This window comes from Megascapheus bottae, chromosome 8 (assembly GCF_031878675.1).
Source record: "Megascapheus bottae isolate mThoBot1 chromosome 8, mThoBot2.hap1, whole genome shotgun sequence".
Classification (NCBI taxonomy): Eukaryota; Metazoa; Chordata; class Mammalia; order Rodentia; family Geomyidae; genus Megascapheus; species Megascapheus bottae.
The window spans coordinates 70,819,731-70,845,228 of record NC_143516.1 but is presented as its reverse complement, the minus strand read 5'-3'; the positions used below and the strand labels follow the sequence as shown (position 1 = coordinate 70,845,228).

At 37.4% G+C, this 25,498-nt stretch overlaps 1 protein-coding gene across 1 annotated transcript in view; it reads right to left on the bottom strand.

Moving 5' to 3' along the window:
• LOC150060133 (uncharacterized) overlaps positions 1-23,729 on the bottom strand; it is a 40,734-nt gene extending 17,005 nt beyond the window's left edge. Inside the window, exons 1-2 of the mRNA XM_090337786.1 lie at positions 23,673-23,729; positions 13,357-13,585 (exon numbers count right to left, since the gene is read on the bottom strand). Coding sequence (XP_090193912.1) covers positions 13,357-13,585; positions 23,673-23,729 — 286 coding nt within the window. The remainder of the gene's footprint in view (positions 1-13,356; positions 13,586-23,672) is intronic.
• Positions 23,730-25,498: the final 1,769 nt, after the last annotated feature.

The following is a 25,498-nucleotide window of genomic DNA, read 5'->3' as shown; positions in this document are numbered from 1 at the left end:
CATGCATGAAGCCCTGGGTTTGATTCCTCAATACCACATAAACAGAAAAAATACCAAAAGTGGTGCTGTGGCTCTAGTGGTGGTGGAGAGCTAGTCTTGAGCAAAAGAAGCCCAGGGACAGTGCCCAGGCTCTGACTTCAAGTCCCAGAATATCAAAAAAAAATCAAGCTAAAGGCATGGCTCAGTGGTAAAGGCTCTTTCTAGCAAGCCTAGGGCCTAGAGTTTAAACCCAAGTACTATCAACAAAGAAAGAAAGAAAGAATGAAAGAAAGAAAGAAACAAAGAAACAAAGAAAGAAGAAAAGAAAGAAAGAAAGAAAGAAAGAAAGAAAGAAAGAAAGAAAGAAAGAAAGAAAGGAAGGAAGGGAGAGAGAGAAGGAAAGAAAGAAAGAAAGAAAGAAAAGAAAGAAAGAAAGAAAGAAAGAAAGAAAGAAAGAAAGAAAGAAAGAAAGAAAGAAGAAAACCAAAAAACAAACCACGGGTGTGGTGGCTCACTCCTGTAATCTTAGCTACTCAGGAGGCTGAGATCTGAGCATTGAGGTTCAAAGCCAGCCTGGGCACTAAAGACTGGAAGACTTACCTCCAATTAATCACTAGAAAACCGGAAGTGGTGCTATGGCTCAAGGGGTAGAGTGGTAGCCTTGAGTTGAAGAGCTCATAGCGTCCAGGTCCAGAGTTCAAGCCCCACAGCCAACTGAAAAAAAAAAAAAAAGAAAAGAAAAATAAGAGGAAAGGAAAAAAAATGTACCCAGAGAGACTACCATTTCTACTATGGGTCACCCTCCCTCCTTTTCTTCCTTACACTACATGGCTAGATATGTCTAGCTCTAAGTTCTGGTTTCAACCTGTTTTGGGAACAATTTTCCCACCCCATCAACCTTTTTCCATATGTAAACAGAGACCGTACCATAATCAATTCTTCAAATGGTTCTGCTTTTTTTCCCCCCTCCCTTCCTTTCTTCCTTCCTTCCTTCCTTCCTTCCTTCCTTCCTTCCTTCCTTCCTTCCTTCCTTCCTTCCTTCCTTCCTTCCTTCTTTCCCTCCTTCCCTCCCTCCCATTCTTCCTTCCTTTCCTCTATAAAGGGGCTTAAATTCAGGGCCTGGACATTGTCTTTTAGGTTTCTTTCCTTGCTCAATGGTAGCACTCTACCATTTGAACCACAGTTTCGCTTACAACTTTTTAGTGATTAATTGAGATAAGCCTCTCGTGGACTTTCTTGCCTAGGCAGGCTTCAAACCAGGATCCTCAAATCTCCATCTCCTGAGTAGCTAGGATTATAGATGTGAGTCATTGTCACATGGCAATAGTTCTCCTTTAAAGCATACATAAATAACTGGGTGTGGTGGCCCTAGCTACTCAGGAGGCTGAGATCTGAGGATCACAGTTCAAATCCAGCCCAGGCACTCTGAGTTTGTGAGGGGTGCTGTGGCTGTGGCGCTGAGCTGAAGAACTCAGGTACAGCGTCCGGGCCCAGAGTCAAGCCCACAACTGACAAAAAAAATAAAAACAAAAACAAAAAAACACATACATAAATGTACAATAGTCTCAAGCCAGTGAATATGCACTTCAAGAAAGGGTCTGGTGCATAGAAATTTCCTGCTTATGGAAATTTCCTCCTAGGACATTTGATATGGTTCTTCTCCTTTCCTAATATAAAGCACCTTGTGATATTATAGTGATATTAAAGAAATCTAGACATTAATTAATGGTGCCAATATTGAGATCTTTGGCTCTTGCTTAGTTTTTTCACTCAAGCCTGGTGTTCTGCCAATTGAGCCATAGCTCTACTTCCTGCTTTCCATTTTTTAAGTGGAAATAAGAATCACTGGAACTTTCCTGCCTAGAGTGGCCTCATATTTCAGCCTCCACAGTAGCTAGGATTAGAGACCTGAGCCACTAAGTGCCTAGATCCATAGTAATTTATTAGATCATATTCAAAGTTTGCTACTTTTACTATTAGCAAATACACCTTGCTACTGAAGTTGGCATTGTATGACATCCCAGGAAACTGAATTCAACTAAATATGTCGATAATGCAGCACTGAATGACCCTGCCTCAATCATGCCCTAATTAGTTTCCTAAAGAGAATTAGCTAGAAGTAAATTTGTTAAACTGAATGACAGTAGTTAATGATACAGACTTCCAAACTTATTTTCCAGAAACCGTGTCCCAGTTTCTCACATTCAACAATGCTGGGCATAGACAAGTGAAAACTAGAGTTTTCAAAACAAAACAAAACGAAAGAATTTCAACACTCCTGTTTAATTTTCCTGTTTTTTTTCTTTATCTGTCTTCTCCTTCTCCCTCCCTCCTTTTCTTTCTTCCCCCTTCACCTCATCCCTTCTTCCTTCCTTCCCTTCCTTTCTTTCTTTGTCTTTCCTTTCTTTTTCCTCAATGTATAACTCTTGATAAATTTTTCTATGTAGGTTTTAAGATTTACCTGGAGTTGATTACTTGAAGAGTACTTTTTTGTCGTCAATCTATGTCATTTTCATTTTCATTTAAAACTTATATTTAAAGCTGGATGCTGGTGACTTACATTGTTCTAATAAAATATGAGAATCCCAGTTCAAAGCTTTACCAGGGTAGTAAAGTTCTTGAGTCTTATCAGTAAACCAGTAAAAAGCTGGAAGTGGAGGTGTTTCTCATGAGGCTGAGCAACCAAGCTAGAACAAGAGGACTTGCGATCAGTCAATCAATCGATCAAATTAATTTTTTCTGGGGAGGTAGAAATTTCACTTCAGTTCTTGATATTCCTTTTCAAATAAAAAAATGTATTCTATTTGGGCGAGGAGGGTCTTTCTTTTAAAGCTTTATAGTTGGAAAGAATTTTCACATCCTGAGATAAATTTCTTTTCTAGGTTCATGTGTGTGTGGTTTTTGTTTTTAACTTTAAAATTCTAAATCATTCTGCAGCTTATTTTGTTTTCTAGTACAAATCATTTTATTTCCATCTGAGAATTAATAATCATCTCATGTCTTGATTCATTTATTATTTCATTGTCTAAGCATTTTTATTTTGATTTTTGCATTTTAGAATGTACTAAATGTTCAATATGTTCTATGCCCTTGGTATATCTATTGTCATATTGCATGGAGGCAAACATTCCTTATTAAAATCAAATATTTCTTTGGTTCATCCTTCTGATACACTTTTAATTTGTTTTGAAAATATAATCTTTTTGTTTGTTTGTTTGTTTTGCTAGTCCTGGGCTTGGGCTCAGGGCTTGAGCACTGTCCTTGGGCTTTCTCAAGGCTAGCATTCAACTTCTTGAGCCACAGCACCATTCTGGCTTTTTCTGTGTTTGTGGTACAGAGGAATCGAACCCAGGGCTTCGTGCAAGCTAGGCAAACACTCTACCACTAGGCTATGCTCCCAGTCCAATATAATTTATTACCCCTCTCTTACAAACATTATTTTCAAATTTTCTCCCAATTTAGCAGCAGTTGCATTCTTTCCAGGAAAGCTTTTGTTTTTCTCACAGCTTTTTTGTATCTTCCATCATATTCACCTCCTACGGGCCTTTGCATGACTAATCCTATATACATATACATTAATATGTAGTGATATTTTGGTTGTTTTATGAATAAAATATTCTATTATTTTTACTATATTTTAAGCAATATAATAATATAATACTTGACTTGCATTTGATCAATTTCTTCAGTAATGCTATTTGATTCAGTGAAGTTTTAAATGTTATTTTTCTGTTACTTCAGTGAATAAATGGTACTGAAAATAATTTGCCTATTTGAGTAATTTTTAAAAATTAGCAAATATATCTTGTGATTTTTGTGTGTATGTGTTTTATGACCACTTTCTGAACAGTTTAAAATGATAATGAATATTAAAATATTCTTGGCTTGGTTTTTTTTTATTATTTTTATTGATATTCTTGAGTTGGTTATGATGCTTCTATTATAAAATATGATGTTGGCCCAAGAAAGAAATAGTCTTTATTATGTTGATGAAATCCTTTATTCTGAGCTTACTAAGGAAATTTTGAAGCTCAACAATGCTTATTGAATTCTATCGTTATTTTCTTGCTGAAATATTCATCAGCTTTGTAGCCTATTCTAATATCCATTAGAATTTATGTACTTGAATTCCTAGGGTACTTCTTAAGTGTACAGGGAAGATTCTGCTTTAAGATACTTGAGTTACATATCTTAATATTTTCCTCAATGTCCACATTTGCTATGATGATCATCGTAACTTCAAGAACCACACTGAATATCTTTCCTCTTGTTTATCTATGGACAAGAATAATATTCAGGCTATCAATTATTCTTTTCTGAACACTGAAAGTCATTATTGAAAGCAGTTTTGTTTCTTTGTCTTGAAAAGACAACTTGGAAATATTCTCAGTTTCAGCTCTTCAGTAGATAATAAACTTTTTACAAAATATGACTGTTAACTTATTTCTTCATTTTCTCTGAATCCTTATTATGAAACATTTCAGCTAAAGGTATTTAATATTATTTTAAATATTGTACTTAAGTGACAATTAAATTCGTCATTAGAACCTTTTAAAATCATATGTTCTTTCTTATTTCTAGCTTTAACTGATCATTTTTCTTAATTAGATTTGGTTATAATCATGTGGATTTTTCTTTTTCTGTGGGAGTTCAATGTTGTATTTGTCATTTTGATTGTTTTTCTTTTCAAAATAAAATTTTTATATTTATTTTTCATATTTTCTTCCTCTTGTTTATATTTCATCATTGTTATAGCTTCTTGAAATCAAGTTTAATTTATTTTAAAATCTTTTCAGTTAAAATAAAAAAATTCAGGCTATGTGTTTGCTTTGGACATACAGTAATGGTCTTATTTTCATCATTTTCTTTTTGAAATAAGATTTTATATTTATTTTTCATATTTTCTTCCTCTTGTTTATATTTCATCATTGTTCTAGCTTCTTGAAATGGAGTTTAATTCATTTAAAAATCTTTTCAGTTAAAACCAAAATAAATTTCAGGCTATATGTTTGCTTTGGACATACAGTAATAGTCTTATTTTCATAATTTTAAAGTCTATACACAATTTTACTTTTTATTTTATTCTCTTCAATTGCTATTTAGAAAGGCACTAGTAATATGAAAAGTATTTGGGATCTTTTGTTTGTTTGTTTGTTAAACCTGGAAGATGATGTCACTTTATTGGAAGATGGCAAAATTAGTTACAAAATTAAACTGTAACTTGGTAATAATCCTAAATTAATAACACATTTTAATTAAAGCTAACTGCTTATTTTAAAAGTGATACTGTAACTCAAAAGACAGTTAAGAATGAGAAACTGGACAATAGATTTAGTTTACTAAATGAAATTTGAACTTTTCCTTTTTAAGAGAAGTAAACTGATTTCAATAGATGGTAATACAGAAAGACTTTTGCACATAAATTTCAATTCAGCAACTGTTTCTGATCTCTGATGGGAGGTTCATTTACATAACTGGCTGTGCTTGAGCCTTCTTCGCCAGCATCTTTAGATCTGTGATACACTTGGCAATTGTCTCCTTTTCCTGCTATACCACACGCTCCTCTAGCCAGTTTATCCTGTGCTCTTGCTCCTTTCACTGCAGCATATTCTGCACAGAGATATGGTAGTCCAGGCGATTTTTTACTTCCTTCTATACACTATGCAGATCTTTTTTTATTATTTTTTAATATATTTTTATTGTAATTAACAGAAGGGTTACATTATATTCACCAGATGGAAGGTGCATTAATTCACATACATTGATACCCTTTCTCATGTCTTGGTCCCCATTTCCCTCCCCCCCCCACCCCTCATCTTGTTTTCCCCCCTTCCCTATCCAATTTCAAATAACCAAATACAAATATATCCAATATATCAGGTAACAAAGTAAGATACTGTAACAATATGAGATAACCAAGGGACAGCAAAAGAGATGAGAGATAACATAGTACATTAAGGACAACAATCACTCATTATATGGCTTTTGTTTCTATATCCTAGAGGTCCTTTCATTTAGCGTCATACTATATGGCCTTATGTATCTAGGTTTTGTTCTATTGCCAATCTCTGCTAGGAGAGACCAAGGTTTCTACTGATTATGACAAATGAGGGAAACCATTGAGCCTAAGTTCCTTTAAGTCTGGCTTACTTCACTTAATATGATTTTTTCTAAGTCTTTCCATTTCCTAACAAATGGGGCAATGTTGTTCTTTCTGACAGCAGCATAGAATTCCATTGTGTATAAATACCACATCTTGTTGATCCACTCCTCAACTGAGGGACATCTGGGTTGGTTCCATATCTTTGCTATGGTAAATAGTGCTGCAGTGAACATTGTTGTGCTAGTGGATTAGTCTGTCCTTGTTTCTGGACAATTGGGTAAATACACTATGCATATCTTTTTTTTCCCCACTTCTGACTTGAACTCAGGGCCTTAGCACTGTCTTTTGGCTTTCTCAAAGCTAGAGCTCTACCACTTGAGTCACAGCACCACTTCCGTTTTTTTCTCATGTGGTGCCAAGGAATCAAACCTGAATCATGGTGCATGCTAGGCAAGTACTGTACCAATAGGCCATGCTCCTGGCCCTGGGGATTTTTATTTAAACTGAAACAATATAGATTAGATTGGGGTTGTCAAATGAAGTTCTGATTTGAGAACTTTAGGTTATTTTTATTGTGAGAGTGTTTGCTAGGATTTTTTTAAAAAGAATTATGAATTCTGAAAATAAAATATGTGTAACAGACATGTAACAGACAAGTCAGGTATGTATACATTGAAACTCACTAATTATACATATTAATTGTATATTGTATGAAGGGCCAATAGATGTTTAGTAAAGGTCGCCATGACAATATTTCTTTCTATTTCTATTTCTAATATTTCTAATATCTTTGTTTTGTATAATAGGAAATAATCTCATATTCAACTTTTAAGTTTGAATGTCATCACGTTTTCATCTTGAAATCATGTAATTACACACAAATATATAATCATATAATGATTCTACTGGTCACTGTAAATATTGTTTTGCCTCTTCTGAAAGAACATATTCTCTTTTCTTATGTGGATTTCTAATGTATATTTTCTCATTCTTTTATTTTTTAATTATCTATCTCATCTCATTTTAGATTCTCTCTCATAGGTATCATGTAGTTAAATGTTTTTTAAACTGGATCTAAATTTTTGTTGCCTTCAGTTAGGAAGCTTTCAGTTTGTTGACAATAATTATTAGTAACAACTTGTATCAACTTATAAACCCTAATACTAGTGTGGATGGTTTATAATGTTCCTCCATGCCTGGAATTGAGAAAACCGTCTTTTGGTTCTTATTATTAAAGACAGAATTGTGATTTAATTTGTACTAATGATCAGAATTAGAAAAGAAAACTAGATTTTGCCTCTTACCATACAAAATAAGGAAATTATTTTGGTTTCTGTCTCTGCTTCTTCTTTCCTTCATGCCCATGTTTCTCTTAACTCTGAGTTTAGGCATTTTTCATTACATTAATATTTTCCATTATATGTTTACTTTTCCATCCTGTAGCCCTATTGCCAAAATTGTTAGATTTCACTTTTTGTTTTGTTTTTTATTGTCAAGATAATGCATAGAGAGGTTACAGTTACTTTTGTCAAGTAGTAGATTCATTACTTCTCACACATTGATATCCTTTTCTTCTTGTTTCCCCCTTCCCTTTCCAAATAAACAAATAAACGCATATATAATATACCAGGTAACAAAGTCAGATACAGTAACAATATGAGATTAACATAAGGGCAAAAAAGGAGAAGAGAAATAACATAGTATATTAAGACATGAGGGTTCACCTTTTGGTCAATGACCTTTTTCAAAACTACACATTGGTAGTTCTCTGTTGAACTTTTGCAAATCTAAGAAAATCATTAGAATTTTTTAATTGCTTTCCTTTCTTCTTTCTTTTCTTCCTTTTTTTGGGGGGGAGAGGAGAGGGAGTGTATATTTGGATTGAACTCAGGTCCTGGGAATTGCTAGGCAGGTCGTCTGTTACTTGACCACATCTCTAGCTCTTTTATGAGTTTCTCATATTCTTTATGATCAACTTCTCTGGGAATACAGTTCTTGAAACTTCTTTTCATATAAATTTTCCTCTCAGTACAGTTGTACATTGATTTCTATAATTTTGTTCATGGAAAATAAGGTCTGATAAATAGCATGAGCTTCAATTTTTGTCAGAAACCTTTAATATTTTCCATTCTGAATGATCAAATTAAACATTAATTATTGAATTAATTTTCTTTCTAGTATATAAGTTATTTTTTGCATTCTTCACTTCTCTGAGGGCTTTGGATTTTAATATAGTAAGTGCTTTTAATCTTTTTAAAATCAATAAGGAGTTTCATTATGAAATTTCCATATAAGCATGTAATGTACTTTTGTCATATTTACTCTCTATTATTACCTGTTTTCTATCCTCTTTTCTACCTCATTTTCTTTTCCCACATGTCTGTTTCTTCTCTTTTACATTCATGCCTTTTTAGTTTTTTTTTTTTTCCAGTCCTGGGGCTTGAACTCAGAGCCTGGACATTGTTCCCGAGCTTTTGCAAGGCTAGCACTTGAGCTACAGCACCACTTCTGGCTTTTTCTGTATATGGGGTAACAAGGAATCTAACCCAGGGGAGCTTGCATGGTAGGCAAGCACTCTACCACTAGTCCATGCTCCCAGCCCCTGTTAGTTTTTTATCTTAAACTTCCTATATGAGAGGAAACAAGATGTCTTTATTTATGAGACTGGCTTATTTAATTCAGATAATACCCAATTCTAGCCGGCAAACAGTGTAATATCATTCTTCTTTATGTCCAGTAACACTGTCTTGTAAGAATTATTTATCAAAATACTCAACTCTTTAATGGTAATATTTATGTAAAGATTTGGTAATTTTCCCACCCCAAATATATTTTATTATCATATCTATTAAAATTGTCTTTCTTTTTTTCTTTTTTCTTTTTTCTTTCTGCCAGTCCTGGGCTTGAGCTCAGGGCCTGAGCACTGTCCTTGGACTTTCTCAAGGCTAGAGCTCTACCACTTGAGCCTTAGCACCATTTCTGGCTTTTTTCTATGTATGTGGTACTGAGGAATCAAACCTGGGTCTTCATGCATGCTAGGCAAGCACTCTACGACTAGGCCAAACTCCTGGCTAAAATTGTCTTTCTTGTTATTAATGATTATCTGTAACTCTTGGGTTTACATTTGGTTCTCTATTTTTAATGACAAGATACCTTCTTCTTTCTTAGGATTTCCATCTTCTCATTATTATTTCTCTGCTTTCTGGGAAAAAAATCTTCAGATGTGGCCTTAAAGAGCTCTGAGAGGCCTGACAAAGTGGCTTAAGTCTAGCTACTCAGGAGGCTGAGATCTGAGGATCGTGGTTCAAAGCCAGCCTGGGAACAAAAGGACCTGGGACTCTTAACTCCAATTAATCACTAGAAAACGGGAAATGGGGCTTGACTCAAGGGTAGGGCGGTAGCCTTGAGCTGAAGAGCTCAGGGACAAAGCCCAGGCCCAGTTCAAGCCTCTCGACCCACAAAAAAATCTCTGCGATGACCTGACACTGATGGCTCAAGCCATGAAGGCTAAGATAAGAAGATGGAGATACAAAGCTCTTCTAGGCAGAAAAGTCTGTATCGCTCCATCTCCAATTAATCAGTGAGAATACCAAACTGGTAGAGCACCATTTGAGAGGAAGCAAGCTGAGCAAGACAGGGTGCTGGCACACACCACACCACACACACACACACACACACACACACACACACACACACACACATCACACACACACACCTCACAAATTCTTCTGTCATTGGAGTTCCTCCACTCAGGCTGCTGGTTTTTTGTTTGTTTTTTTTTCTGGTTAAGTAGAGATGGAGTCTCATGGACTTCTATGCCTAGTCTGGATTTAAACAGTAGTCTTCCAGACCTCTACTTCCTAAGTAGCTGGGATTAGAGGCAGGATATATATGTATATGTATATGTATATATATACATATACATATACATATACATATACGTATATATGGGTTGACTGTTCACAGTGGAAATTTGAGATTTATTATTTCATTCCAGATTTAATGTATTAAATATTTTAAGTTCTTAAACTGTTTATAGTTTTATGATGCACCAATCATTCTATTGTTAACATTAGTATCTATAATTCCTGGTGCAGCCTACTAAGAGTCTTTAAGGGTATGTGATACAGTTTTAAAATTTCTTTTCAATCATTTGTGACTGTTTAGATTATCTCTCTCTTCTTTTTTTTTTTTTGGCCAGTCCTGGGCTTGAGCTCAGGACCTGGGCACTGTCCTTGGGCTTTCTCAAAGCTAGAGCTCTACCACTTGAGCCACAGTGCCACTTCCAGCTTTTTCTTGGGTCTTAGTGCATGCTAGGCAAGCACTCTACCACTAGGCCAAACTCCCAGCCCTCATATCTCATTTTTATCCCTTCTATTGTGTTTATAAATCTCTAATATTTCATAGGAAAATATTGTTTGATATGCTATAAAAGTAGGTAAACATCATGCTAAAGGAGTTACAACAACTTTAAGAGAAGTTTTTAATATAGAAATTGAGAGCTTCGTTTCTTTTTCTGTTTCTTCAGTTGCGCCACTTTCTGCTTATTATTGGTTTTGATTTTCTCCTTTTACTTACATTTTAAATAGATAGTCATATTTTTATCTGTTGAATATACATCTCAGCATCCTCATTTTCTCAAAAGGTCAATATTAAACAGGCTAATGTGCCAACCATTAGTTAAATATACACCCTAGTTTCTAATCAACATTTTTCTTACTCATGTTAGAATTTTCTAACAAATTGCAGTCTTTGCATTGCTGTATATTTAGAAAATTGTAGTGTATGAGCAAATGAATTTCCAAGCAGGTTTTCTGCCTCTCAGATTCTAACTTAGGTACGATTGACAGGCTTACTTTATTTTATTTTCAGCATTTTGGGGGTGATGAGTATTGTTGAACCAAGGTCTCATTACAAAATCCTGGCTGATCTCAAACTCAAAATTCTCCTGCATTGGGTTTCCAATACTTGGGATTACAAGTGTGATTATTACGCTTGATTTTGTATTTTATCTTTTTCTTTAAATGTTAGCAAATTTGGGTGAGAAGTTGGGAGAAGCATGGCAGAGTGGCTGTGAATCAACTCCCCCTTTAAAATAGACCACTGTGGATATCTCACATGGATTATTCCAAGCCAGAAGGACTTACCTTTGCCAGCCTATCTTCAATTCTGGAGTGCACTTTGAATTTTTGTATCCACATTACTTAATTAGGCAATCAATGATGAGAATAAATAATTCAAAAAATTGATCTCCACACATGCCAGTGTGTTCTTATTTGAGCATAATGATTCCTGTTGACTCACTTTATAAAATTATACAACAAGCTTTTGTTCATATAAATCTCACTGAAACTCATAGAGTGTCACTCCACATTTTAGACCTTGATCCTGAATTATTTTGAGGTGCTTGAAACACTTCAAAATTTTCTTTCAATAAGAAAAATATATCTTAACATCAGGGTCAATGTTAAGAAAATGTATAATCATTCCCATCTTAAGACATTAGGTGAAAAAGTAAAAGTATTGATTATAATTCAGCAGCAATTTCCAAAATCAACCATTGTAGGTGAAGTCACACCATTTTAGCATAGTGTTCTACTTTCTTAGTATATGTGAGCATCCTTCATGCTTAGGTATTTAGCAAGCCACACCTCTGATATGGTTCTTTGGGGGTACAGCTGGAGCAGTAACCAAGGGATGAAAGTTACCCAACCAACCAAGTGTGATACCCTCACATTTAAGTTTCAGGAATATGCATCATTATTGGTTCAATATTTTCATTCAGAGAGCTAGTAAGCATTTCAATGATCTTAAAATGATCATTTTAGGATTGGAGAAGGATTAGTTAGAACGTCCTAACTTGTCTGGAAAATGAGAAAAGGGTTCAATGACAACCACTAGCTTAGAGAAAAATGCAGTTAAACTTCTCTCATTTTGTTTGACATTTCTTTTTTTGAGTTTTACTTATTTTGTGTACATATGATCATAGTGGGGCTTGAACTCAGAACTGAGCAGCCCTCGTTTTTTTTTTTTTTTTTTTTCTCTCAAGGGTGGCACTCTACCACTTGAGCCACAGCTCCACTTTTGGATTGTTGGTTGTTAATTGGAAAAAAGAGTCTCATGGACATTCCTTTCTGCCTGGACTGGCTTTGAACAGTGATCCTTAGATCTCAGCCTTCTGAATAGTAAAGATTCCAGATATGAGCTACCAGTGACCAGATTTTCCTTAAAATTTACCTTTTAGAATTTGTACAAAGGGGTTTCAATTCAATATCTCAGTTTTGTGTTACATTGCTTAAAGTTTAGTTCTTTTTAATGAATTATGCTTGGGAGTGATTAACAGGTTTAGAGCAGTTTGTAATTCATCGATAGCTTTATTCTACTGAAGAGATAGAAGTTCAGAAAATAAAAGTAATAGTTATACAAAAATAAATATGTAAAATATTGGCAAAGGAAAGTTCAAAAAGTAAACATAATGCATTAGATTTTTGCCAAAAAGGTGGACTCACTTATGTAAACATTTACTCAAACTGGATACAAAATCTGAGTTAATGTGTAGCTAAACAAAATGATAGGCCTGGTTTCAAAGTAAAGAGCATTGACTTCTAAAAAAAGAAAAGGCACAGAAAGAGATAGAAAACATCAAGTATCATACTAACACAAATACTAGTAGAACAAATTCACTTCTTTTCTTATTCACTGTACCTCACTAAACTCTCAATACTTAATGAATAAGAGAGTTAACATTTTATTTCTGGGACAAGGTTGCTCAAGATAGCCTCCAATTCAGGGCCGGGAGTTTGACCTAGTGGCAGAGTGCTTGCCTAGCATGCACAAAGATCTGGGTTCGATTCCACGGTACCACATACCTAGAAAAAAGCCAGCAGTGGTACTGAGGCTCAAGTGGTAGAGCTCTAGCGTTAAGAAAGTCCAAGGACAGTGCTCAGACCCTGAGCGCAAGCCCAAGTCTGGCAAAAAAAAAAAAAAAAAAGGTAGCCTCCAACTCACAATATTCCTCCCTTGGCCTCTGAGGTAGTTGGGATTATAGGAATCCAACACTATGCCCAACTATAGTTGATATTTTTACCTTCATTTTATGTCTGAGAAAAATGATGGCAAGAATTCTTAAATCCCCTCTGCCCCAGGAATGCAGACCACTTAGTTCATATGGGAGAAATGAAAACTCTTTCCCCCGAAGAATAGATACAAGAAAAAGTAACTGGGCTAAAGGGGATTCATTCAAAAAGATGTATCTGAAATATCTTTCCACATACTTCCATTTGTTTCTCTCCTCTGGGATCGGCCCAGCTCAACCTTTGCTTCTTTGGCGTACTCAGTAGTTTCAAAGTGGGAAACATTATGAAAAGAATCACAAGTGTTGGAGTAGCCAGCTGGCAGAGGGGCATTCCAATTGTAGTGTGCATCCCCTGGTGAGCATTTTATTTCAGTTGTTTTGTTGGCACATACAAGCCAGAAGCTCAGCTGGTTATCTGCATTTTCGGGCTAGGGGTAGGAGAGGGAGGGTAAAAAATAATAATCTTGTATTCACCCAAGTTTTCAAACCCAACTAATAAAAATCTAGGCTTTGTTTCTTTGGAACAAGCAGACATAAGTGAACAGAAAGTTATGACAGGGCTAAGATCATAGGTTATTGAGAAATAAAGTTACAAGAGGAAGCAAAAACATTTTTTTTTATTCTGTGGCTTTGGGCCATTAGTAGGCAAAAGGCTGGGCAACATAGTTTTCTTGTGTCACAGCCATACCCAGGGCTCTTCTGAAACTCTGTAGGGTCTAGAGAATAAAGTCAAAGCATTATACTTGGCCTTCGAAATGATCTATGGTCTGGCCAAACCTTCTATCTAGTTCTGCTCCACTGACATGCTGGGGTGGACATTCAGAAGACTCACAAACCTTGTGTTCTGATTAGTCCATTCCAGTGTTTTGATAAGTGTTAAAATCTCTTCACTCTCACTCCTTTGCCTATGCTTCATAAACCTTTCCCATCCCTCTGCTAGAATTTATGCTTTGACTTCATTTTATAATTATCATATGAAGAATCCTACATACTGGAATCAAATGTATTTATTCTCTGCTTCTTATCTTTCCCTAGGAAGAGAAATAACCATAAGTAGGCCTTGGGGAGGGCACAAAGGAATGTAGAAATACAGTCTTTAAAAATGACTTATTAGCCGGGTGACAGTGGCTCATGCCTGTAATCCTAACTACTTAGGAGGCTGAGATCAAAGGAGCACATTCAAAGCCAGCCCAGGCATGGAAGTCTATGAGGCTCATCTTTAATTAACCCCAGAAAACTGGAAGTGGTGCTGTGGCTCAAGTGGTAGAGCACTAGCTTGGGCTAAAGAGCTCAAGGATAGCGCCCAGACCCAGAGTTCAAGACCCACGATTGACAAAAAAAAAGATTTATTTATTTTTGTGCTGGTTCTTCAACTATTTTGCTCAAGATTCTACTGCTTGAACCACGGCTCCATATCTTGCTATTTTATTTTTATTTTTATTATTTTGGAAATCTCATGGACTTTCTTGCTGGGCTTGTTTCCAACTGAAATAATTGGATCTCAGCCTCCCAAGTAAGGATGACAAGTATGAGCCACCAGCGGATTTAGGAAATGTAGTTCTGAAAAGGAAGCATTACTTGTAACCCAATTGTACCACACAGAAATTTCCAGAGCTTCAGGGGGAAATGGAAATGATTGTGTTTTAAACCAGGCAGCAAGGGAGAGAGAACCTCTTTAGAATCAAAGATAGTTTCTGTGGAAAAAGGAAAATGGGCCAGTATGTAGGATCAAAAGAAAGAAAAAGATGGAGGTTCCTTAATTAAGAAATATCCAGACCCAGGTCCCGGGGGCTCATGCCTGTAATCCTACCTACTCCGGAGTCTAAGACTTGAGGATTGTAGTTCAAAGCCAGCACGGGCAGGAAAGGCAGTGAGACTCTAATCTCCAGTAAACCATTCCAGAAAAGCCTGCAGTGACTCTGTAGCTCAAATAGTACAGTGTAACAGCACCCTGGCCCTGTGTTCAAGCACCAGGACAGGCAAAACACTTTTTTTTGCTAGTCGTGGGTTTCTTGAACTCAGGGCCTGAGTATTGTCCTTGGCCTTTTCTCAAGGCTAGCACTCTGCCACCTGAGCCTCAGCACCACTTCTGGCTTTTTTCTATGTATGTGGTACCAGGGAATTGAACCTGGTCTTTGTGCATGCTAGGCAAGCACTCTTACCACTAGGCCAAACTCTGGACTCCTGGCAAAGCATTTTTTTTTTTTTTGGCCAGTTGAGGCTTAGACTCAAGGCCCGAGCACTGTCCTTGGGCTTTCTCAAGGCTAGAGCTCTACCACTTGAGCCTCAGCACCATTTCTGGCTTTTTTTCTATGTATGTGGTACCGAGGAATTGAACCTGGGTCTTCGTGCATGCTAGGCAAGCACTCTACCAAACTCCCAGCCCCATGGCAAAACATTTTAAAAAAGGAAATATATGCAGGACGCTGTGGCTCACACCTGTAGTTACTCAGGAGGCTGAGATCCGAGGATCAAGGTTCAAAGCCAGCCTGGGCACAAAAGGACCTGAGACTTTTATCTCCAATTAACCTCTGGAAAATGGGAAGTGGGAAACTCGTTCAACCACTATGAAAAGCAGTATGGTGGTTCCTCGAAAGACTAAATATATAGCTTCCCTATGACCAAGCAATTCCACTACTTGGCATTTACCCAATCGTCCAGAAACAAGGACATACTAAATCCATAGCACAACAGTGTTCATTGCAGCACTATTCACCATAGCAAAGATATGGAACCAACCCAGATGCCCCTTAGCTGATGAGTGGATCAACAAGATGTGGTATTTGTGCACAATGGAATTCTATGCTGTTAGGAAATGGAAAGACTTAGAAAAAAATGTTAAGTGAAGTAAGCCAGACTCAATGGAACATAGGCTCAATGGTTTTCTTTTTTTTTTTTGGCCCCTTTCTCTTTCTGGCCCCGCTCGCTCCGGCCCGGGTCGCTCCCGCACGCTCCTGGCCCCACTCGCTCCAGCCCGGCCCTGCTCCTGGCTTGCTCTGGCCCGCTCGCTCCGGGCCCTGGCTTGCTCTGGCCCCGCTCGCTCCGGCCTGGCCAGCTCTCGCTTGCTCCTGGCTCTGCTCGCTCCGGCCCCTTCTCGCTCTGGCCCTTCTCGCTCTGGCCCCGCTCGCTCTGGCCCCGCTCGCTCTGGCCCCGCTCGCTCTGGCCCCGCTCGCTCCGGCCTCGCTGGCTCTGGCTCGGCTCGCTCCCGCACGCTGCTCCGGTCCTGCTCGCTCCGGTCCTGCTCGCTCAGGCCACCACTCGGTTGGGCTCTGTTCACTTCAGCTCAGCTCGCTTCTTTCGCTCTCTGTCGCAGTCTCGTCTCTGCCACTTTTCCGGTTTGGTTGTGTCTTGTCTCTGCCACTTCCGGCTTGGTTGTGTATGTGGGATACCGAGGAATCGAACCCGGGTCTTTGTGCATGCTAGGCAAGCACTTTAACCGCTAGGCCAAACTCCCGGGCCCGGCTCAATGGTTTTCTTCATTTGTCATAATCATAGAAACCTTGGGCTCTCCTAGCAGAGATTTACAATAGAACAAAATGTAGATACATAAGGCCATATAGGATGACACTAAATGAAGGGACCTCCAGGATATAGAAACAAAAGCCATATAATGAATGATTGTTGTCCTTAATGTACTATGTTGTCTCTCATCTCTTTTGCTGTTCCTTGGTTATCACGTATTTTATCTTGTTAACTGATATATTGTATATATGCATATTTGGTTATTTGAAATCGGATAGGGAAGGGGTAGGGGTGGGGGGAAGGAAATGGAAACCAAACATGAGAAAGGTATCAATGTTTTTGAAGTAATGCACCTTCTATCTGGTGCATTAATTACAATAAAAAATATATGAAACAAAAAAGAAAAGTGGGGCTTGGCTCAAGAGTAGGATGGTAGCCTTGAGCTGAATTGCTCAGGGACAATGCCCCAGCCCAGGGGTAGGGTGGTAGCCTTGAGTTGAAGAGCTCAGGGACAGCGCCCAGCAGAATTCAAACACCATGACCCACAAATAAAAAAAATTTAAAAAAAAGGAAATATCCATCAGTTTTATACTAACTGTCTTGGGCACTATTGTTTTAACCAGTTAGCACCTTTGTCTACAAAAGGGTACAGAAGTGACTGAAACTATTCTTTATTAAATAGTTACTAGTGTTAATGGAAAACATCCTGAAAATCACAGTCATGGATTTCAGCACCATGTTGCTTAGAATCTAATTTCAGTTCTATCTATATTATCTATCTCCTAGGAGAGTCCAAATAAAGCAATCCTTTAAAGTACTAAGAATACAGGTTGGAATATAGCAAATAGCATATAAACATGTAATAGATTATAAACGTGAACACGTTATTTTCTAGGAAACCTTGTTTATATGGTAGCATTTTGTACTTCATTATAATTTCACAGCAACTTCAAATGTGACAGTAAGCCAAACTTAGCATTTCTAGAAGACATGATTAAGCAATTCTTCTTCTAGGCACACACTCCACAGCAATGTGAGATATACACACTGAATATATGCACTGAATTCTCCTAGAGATACTGTCAAGTTCATGGCAGTGTCACATCCCAAACTTGAGCCAAAATAGAAGGCAAAGCCACAGTGCTGTGGATGTACACAACAGCATGACCCAGAGCCATGGAATCTAAGGATGCTCTGCCACTTATGAGAATGGGGATGAGCCTCATAGACATGTTGAGTGAAAAAGTCTAGACAGACTCATTAATATGGACTGCATGGAGTATAAAATAGTCTAAACTAATCTGAGTGATGAGAGGTGAAGACTGTTACTCTTTAGTATAAGGGAAAATTTGGGGGCACAAATAGGGTTCTAGCTTTTTCACAGAAGTGTTCGTTTGGTCAAAGTTCATCAAATAATGGTATGTAAGGTTAGTACTGCTTGTACAAATGCTATATTCAATGAATGTATCAGCTGGGCGCTTGTGGCTCATGCTTGTAATCCTAGCTATTCAGGAGGCTGAGATCTGAGGATTGCAGTTCAAAGCCAGCTCAGGCAGGAACATCTATGAGACATTTATCTCTGATTAATCATAAAAAATGGAAGTGGAGATGTGGTTCATGTGGCAGAGTGCCAACCCCGGATGAGGAACATTTAGGGATCTAAATGTTTAAGGCTTTGCATCTAGGCCCTAATGTTAAGCCCTAGGACTAGCATACACACACAAGTTTGAATAAGTGGGGTCAGGAGTTTGGCCTAGTGGTAGAGTACTTGCCTAGCATGCACAAAGGCCTACATTCGATTCCTCAGTAACACATACACAGAAAGCAGGAAGTGGTGTTGTGGCTCAAATGGTAGAGCACTAGCCTTGAGGAAAGTCCAAGGACAGTGCTCAGACCCTGAGTTCAATCCCCAGGATGTGTAAAAAAAAAAAAAGTTTGAAGAAGTTGTAATGAGATAGTAGAATAAGAATCCATTATAAGCTAATAACAGATCATCTAATATAATGATAAGCTAATAAAAGATAATAGAAAGGGGCCAGGGTCCTGGCAAAAAAAAAATTACAGAAGATCAGTGAAGGAGATTAGAAAGATAATACATCTTTGAAGTGCACAGACAGGAATTTGTTGGAGTAGAAGCAACTAAGGAAAGATTTGCTCTGAGCAGTTTAGCAAAGGATATTGTTCCGGAGAGAGATATTTAAAGCTGCTGTATCTCTGAGCATGTCTCCATAACCATATGTCAACTGAAAAGCAGTCCCCAAACAGCCTGGTACTCTCTGTGACATGAGAATTCATTCCTTTGACATCTGACAGGTGTGAGAGAAGATCAGTTTGAACAAGGCATCACAATTGTTCATTCTTTCTTTTAGTGACTCTATGAGTATGAGGGTGGTTATATAGCAGCAGTGAGGGGTTTACTGGGGTGCTCAGATTCTTGTGATTGTGTAGGGATTAAACCACCACCATACTGAGCAAAAAAGGAAAGACCAAGAGTTCCACAAGCACCCTCAATACCCAACATCTAACATCAAAGAATATCTCTACATGACTGATCCGGGAAGTAATGGCTTAATCAAAAAGGAAGGAATGATATGTTTCCTCACTGAATAAAAAAATCCAACTGATGGATATCTGCATGCCAGAATGAATGAGGCTCCGGGCCTCCACAATCCTATTGCCTTTCTCACAAAGTTGTCACCACGAAATGCTCTTGCCTGTCTTGATGAGGAAGCAACTTAAACCATTCAGGAAGTTTACTGGAGAGAGCTGCTGACAGCAAGAGAGGATTGGTTTACAGGTGAAGGAGTGAACTCTTTGAATAAGCACATGATAACAAAAGGAGGATTTGACTATGCTGAAATCCTTAAAGTTCATCTTTAAACACAGAGTAAAAGGCAAAGCAGACTGTTAAAAACTTCAAATTCTAACCAAATCTTCTTTCTTCTCCTTATAGCCCACTGAGTGCCCCTAGCTTTTCAGCATTTGCTTTCCATGTTGGATTTAAGCTCAGCCACTGTGAGTATGTGTACAAGACTGGAAATGAAACCTTTTTGCATTTTCAGAATAAGGTAATCGAACTCATCAATGTCTCATCCTAAATAATTTCAAGCTACAGTCAGTATGGTTTTTATTTTCCAGAGAAAGTTATTATTGCATTTGTTTTCTGTACCACAATTAAACTTTATGATAAAAAATGGTCCCAAAGAACAGAAAAGCAATGTAGATATTATCTACTCACAAGGTGTTGGACTGTGCTTGTTTCAAAAGACATATAATAGGAACTCTTCAGAAGTAACTTATACCATTACGAACCCCGAGGGGTCAAATCTTAGAGAAACTTGTGACTGTTCCCTTCATCAATTCATCATATTTATTAACTGTGAGCTATTTGGGAACTGGGGTGTATCTCTCTATGTGTGTAAGGTGTTTATTAGCATACAAGTGTAAATAGATTCAATGATAAACATATCCTGAAATTGCCCTTTAAGAGCTGTCGTTATATATATATGTATATATATATTATTATTATTTTTTTGCCAGTCCTGGGCTTGAGCTCAGGGCCTGAGCACTGTCCTTGGACTTTCTCAAGGCTAGAGCTCTACCACTTGAGCCTCAGCACCACTTCCGGCATTTTTCTATGTATGTGGTACCGAGAAATCGAACCCGGGTCTTCATGCATGCTAGGCAAGCACTTTAAGCACTAGGCAAACTCCTGGCCCCTAAGAGCTGTCGTTATAAAAGACAGAAGCTTTCATAAGTTCTATGTTGTGTTAGTATACTTCTATTCTATGTTCAGAGGCCTGCAAGGTTCACAAAGCTGAATAGTCCAGTCCGTAAGTCTACATCTCCTCCATGTCAGCATTCAACATGAAAATATTCATTGAATTGAGAGTATGGGCAGATACATTATTTCTCTTACTGTATCATTAGACTGAGGCCCTATGTGTTCTAAGTTCCCAATGATCACATCCCAACACATATTTTAGAGCTGCTTATACTACCAAGGAAGCCTTAAACAAATTGTTTAACCATTTAGAAAGTTGGTATTGTGCAAATGCTGTGTTGTTATTCAAAGCAGCTCATAGATGATTTTAGCCCTACTGCTTCATCTTTATAGTTTGAAAGAATAAAAGGAAGGTATGTGGTAAGACTGTTGAAACTAAGACGTCATTCAGCCCCTCAATCTTGTGTGTTTAGTGTTAACTACTGATAAATTGAAAATTAATTTTTAGTGGACTTTAACTGCTGAGTCATATCAAACCTGTAATCCTAGCTACTTAGGAGGTTGATTTTAGTTTTTGCCAGTCCTGGGCTTGAGCTCAGGGTCTGAGCACTGTCCTTGGGCTTTCTCAAGGCTAGACCTCTACTACTTGAGCCTCAGCACCACTTCCAGCTTTTTTTCTCTATGTGTGTGGTACCGAGGAATTGAACCCGGGTTTTCGTGCATGCTTGGCAAGCACTGTACCAATTCCGCCAATCCCGGCCCCGGGAGGTTGATATTTTAAGACTGAGGTTCAAAACCAGCTCAAGCAGGCAAACCCAATGACAGTTATTTCCAATCAATCTGCAAAAGGCCAGAAATGGATCTCTGGTTCAAGTGATAGAGTGCCAACTCTGAAAGGAAAAGCTGAGGGATAGTTACTCAGACCCTGAGTTTAAGCCCCAGTATTGGTACCAAGTTAAGCAAACCAAACCTTATGGGAAGAGTGTAACAATTTTTTGTTGTTCATCTAAAATTGCCTTCACTTTTACAGCTGTTGAATATCCTAATTTTACTGATGGATTTGTAATGCCACTGAAATTATCACCTTGAAAATTAGCTCTTCTTTGGGTAACTATCCTCCCATCCCTCATGCCTATTTCTCCTGGTTTATTGCTGGGTTTCTTTCTCCCATGACTATCTTCTTCCAGGATTCTTGCAGGAATTGCTTGGCTTAGCATTCTCTGCATCCAATCTTCAGCCATTCTATTTCTTATGATTATTATTTTTATTTTCACAGCCAAGAAGTTATAATATATTTTTATCCACATGAGCGGCTAACAAGTTTCAAATAACAGCACTCTAAATCTTCTAATGAGTGATTTAAAAAAAATCATTGCCGGGGGGGAAGGGAAATGGGGACCATGACATGTGAAAGGGTATCAATGTGTGGGAATTAATGCACCATTTATCTGGCAAATATCATGTAACCCTTCTATTAATTACAATAAAAAATATATATTAAAAAAGCATTACCATTAATATAAATAGCACAAATGCCCTGATAATATTAACATTTGTGAGTACTTTGGTATAACATAAAAATTGTGTAATTAAACAACTTCCCCAATGTGATTCCAAAGTGTGGTATGACTATATGTTTGTTTGTTTGTTTTTGCCAGTCCTGGGGCTTGAACTCAGGGCCTGAGCACTGTTCTTGGACTTTCTCAAGGCTAGAGCTCTACCACTTGAGCCATATCACACTTTCCAGCTCTTTCCTATGTAGGTGGTACCAAGGAATTGAACCCGGGTCTTCATGCATTTTAGGCAAGCACTAGGTCAAATTCCCAGCCCCGACTACATGTTTTTTAAGTGATATAAAGGATGGTTTCTATTTTTGTTTTGAAGTTCAGTTTCACAGAGAAATGGCAAGTTACAGAGACCTAAGAGGAGAAAAAAGATGGGTCCTGTTGAAGGAGAAAAACTCATTCTTGTAGTGACCAAATACAAGTACAACTCACATTTGATTTGAACTTAGTAACTTCTTTTTTGCTCAAGGCTCTGCTACTTGAACCATACATCTATTCCAAAGAACTTGATAACTTTTTATAGATTGGCTGAGTGAATAAATGAGTTAATAAAAGCAACGATTTTCTTCACAATGAAGGCTTTGGATGTGTTAATGAAGATCTAGTATATTACTCTATTTTTGGTGATCTTAGATTGCTACCTCAAAAAGTTAAGTGAGCAATACATTATTCTAGGCTTTTAGGTTTTCAGTGTTTCATTAAATTTTAGAAAATCTTAGGAAGTACAAATCTGTATTCTTATGAATATGTCGAAGTAAATATTTATTTAAATATTATTTAAACCGAGTTTGTAGCTCCAACAAATAATATCAAGCACAAATTTAAGATAATGTACAAAATTATTATGCTTAAATGGACATTCTTTCATAAGATTAAATTGCTAGTTGCAGACATATTTGAATTCCCTCAGTTATTAATCCTTTGAAAACTGGTTTAAAATCCACAAAATACCGAAACATTGGCAGCTCTTTATTAACTTACTCTCTCTAGTAGGGAAGATGATTATTTATTGTGTGACACATATTTTACATTCTTAAGCAATGATTAATTCTCATAACTTTTTTTTCTGTGAGGTGTTATAAATTATATTTCATGGATGGGAAACAAGATTGAATAAATAATTTGTTGTGGGTGTAATCCAAAGGGTAGCATTCAATTAAGTCCTTCTGATTCCATAACCTGTTTAGTTTCTGCAGTAGTAAACATTGTCTCCAGTTATAGTCAGGTAAGTGTCAGACATCAGATCACTCATAGTCACAAATAATAAATGCCATCATCTCTATCTAAATAGGAAAATATTAAGTTGGTATGAAAACAGTATACCTACAATAATTGTGTAGACAAACCAAAAAGTAGCAAAGGAAGAAATAGTGCCAGTGGCTCATGCCTGCAGTTCCGGTTATTAAGACAGCTGAGATCTGAGGATCATGATTTGAGGCGGACAAATCCCTGAGATTCTTAACTCCAATTAACAGTGGGGTGTAGTTCAAGGGGTGAGTCACCAGCTTTTAGTGAGCCTGAGGCCTAGAGTTCATGCTCTGGTACTGGGATGTGTGTGCGCACACATACACATGCACACACACACACACACACACACTCATAACAACAACAAAATAAAACAACCAAAGAAAAGGAAGGCCCTAGAGAAAGCATATTGTGAACTGGATAGAACACGTTTTATTTTTATAATCACCTAAACATAGTCATTTCATTGTGATTAGGGTGGCAATTAGGCACAGCAGAAGTTGAAGACATTTCACTTACCTCTCCCTTAGTGACTGTCAGGAATCGCTCCAATCTGAAGGATTCCCCAATCTTCATGCTCCACATCATCTGACACGATGTTACTCTCTCCATGTCAGTGGGTGGGGAACCCCATGAGATTCTCTCTGAAATGTTATTGTCAGTAGAACTTAATAGAACGACTTTCTCTTGGGCTTCTTTGAACAGTAACTCTCCACTTCAAATTGCTTCCAAGGATGTCACTACAAACTTGAAATTTCTAGGGAACCAAATAAACCATATGGCACTTTTCCCTTCAGCTTATTTTCACATATGGCACTAGAAATGGGAATGTAACAATGCTATTTATTTAGACTCCCTGCGTTTCCAACACTATCTTTCCCCAGTTAATTTAAAGAAATCTTTACTACTGGCCTGGAAAACAAAACAAACCAAACAAACAGACAAATCCAGCAACTGTCTTTGCTAGATAATTAAGGAACAGAATTAGAATAGCAAATGAAACTGAGGCCCTGAGGAGGTAGGTAGGCCCCAGCCTGTGACAGCAGACCAGAATTCATAGCGCACGCATTACTGGTCCTTTCAGTAAGCACTAATAAATGTTTAGTTCAGGTTTGATAGAACTCATAGGTTGTCACTAATATATTACTTCTTTTTAATTTGGAGGGCTTCTTTTTAATCGTGGAACATTTTATTTCATTTGATTGACATTTACCAAATACTTCAGAAGGGTCAGGAATTAGTCAAGGTGGGAAAAGGACAACCTAGCTTTGATGCAAATAAATAGGATTTTAAGCTTTTTTTTTTCAAGGTACATTGTTATTTTATTAAAACAACTCAAGCTGTGAATTGTAGTCTACCAAAGTTCTTGTAACTTTATGTCATTTGATTCTTTGATACATCCAGGAAGGATTTTAAGCTTTTAAAGAATCTTGCCTAAGCTGGTGGTTTATACCTGTAATCCTAGATACTCAGGAGGCTGAAATTGAGGATTGAGATTAGGAGCCAGCCAAAGCAGAGAAGTCTCATCTGCAATTAACTACCCCATCACAGAGGTAGATCTATGGCTCAAAGTGGTAGAGCACTAACCTTGAGCAAAAGAGCTCAGTAATAGTGCTCAGGCTCTGGGTTCAAGCTCCACAACTGACAAAAAATAAGTATTCATAAAATAAATGTTCTTAAATTTAGAGACTAGCAAAATTAGGAAATTTATCATGTAGTGATCCAATGTCCATTTCTCAAATATAATGATTTTGTTAAGTAAAGAAAAAAGATCAAAGATGATATGAATTGGTTTCATATAAATTAAACTGCAAAACTCACAGCCTTTGAAAATTTCGTATTCTTAAAAGCTGACACACTGAAAACTTTAGAGGAAGGAATAGGAGATACACTAGGCCTCCTTGGCACAGGTCGAAACTTTCTTAATAAGGACCAAGAATCACAACAAATCAGAGAAAGGCTGAATAAGTGGGACTGCACTAAACTGCGGAGCTTTTGTATGGCAAAGGACATAGCTAGTAAATTAAATAGGAAGCATACAGAGTGGGAGAAGATCTTCACCAACCAAACAACGGACAAAGGCCTCATATCTAAAATATATCAACAACTCAAAAAATTGAATCACTCCAAAACTAACCTCCAAAGTAACAACCATCCCATTAAAAAATGGGCCAAAGACTTAAAGAGAGTCTTCTCTGAAGAAGAAACAAAAATGGCCTATAGACACATGAAGAAATGCTCAACATCTCTGGTCATAAAAGAAATGCAAATCAAAACAACTCTAAGATTCCACCTCACTCCAGTTAGAATGGCCAGGATCAGGAAAACGAATGACAACAGATGCT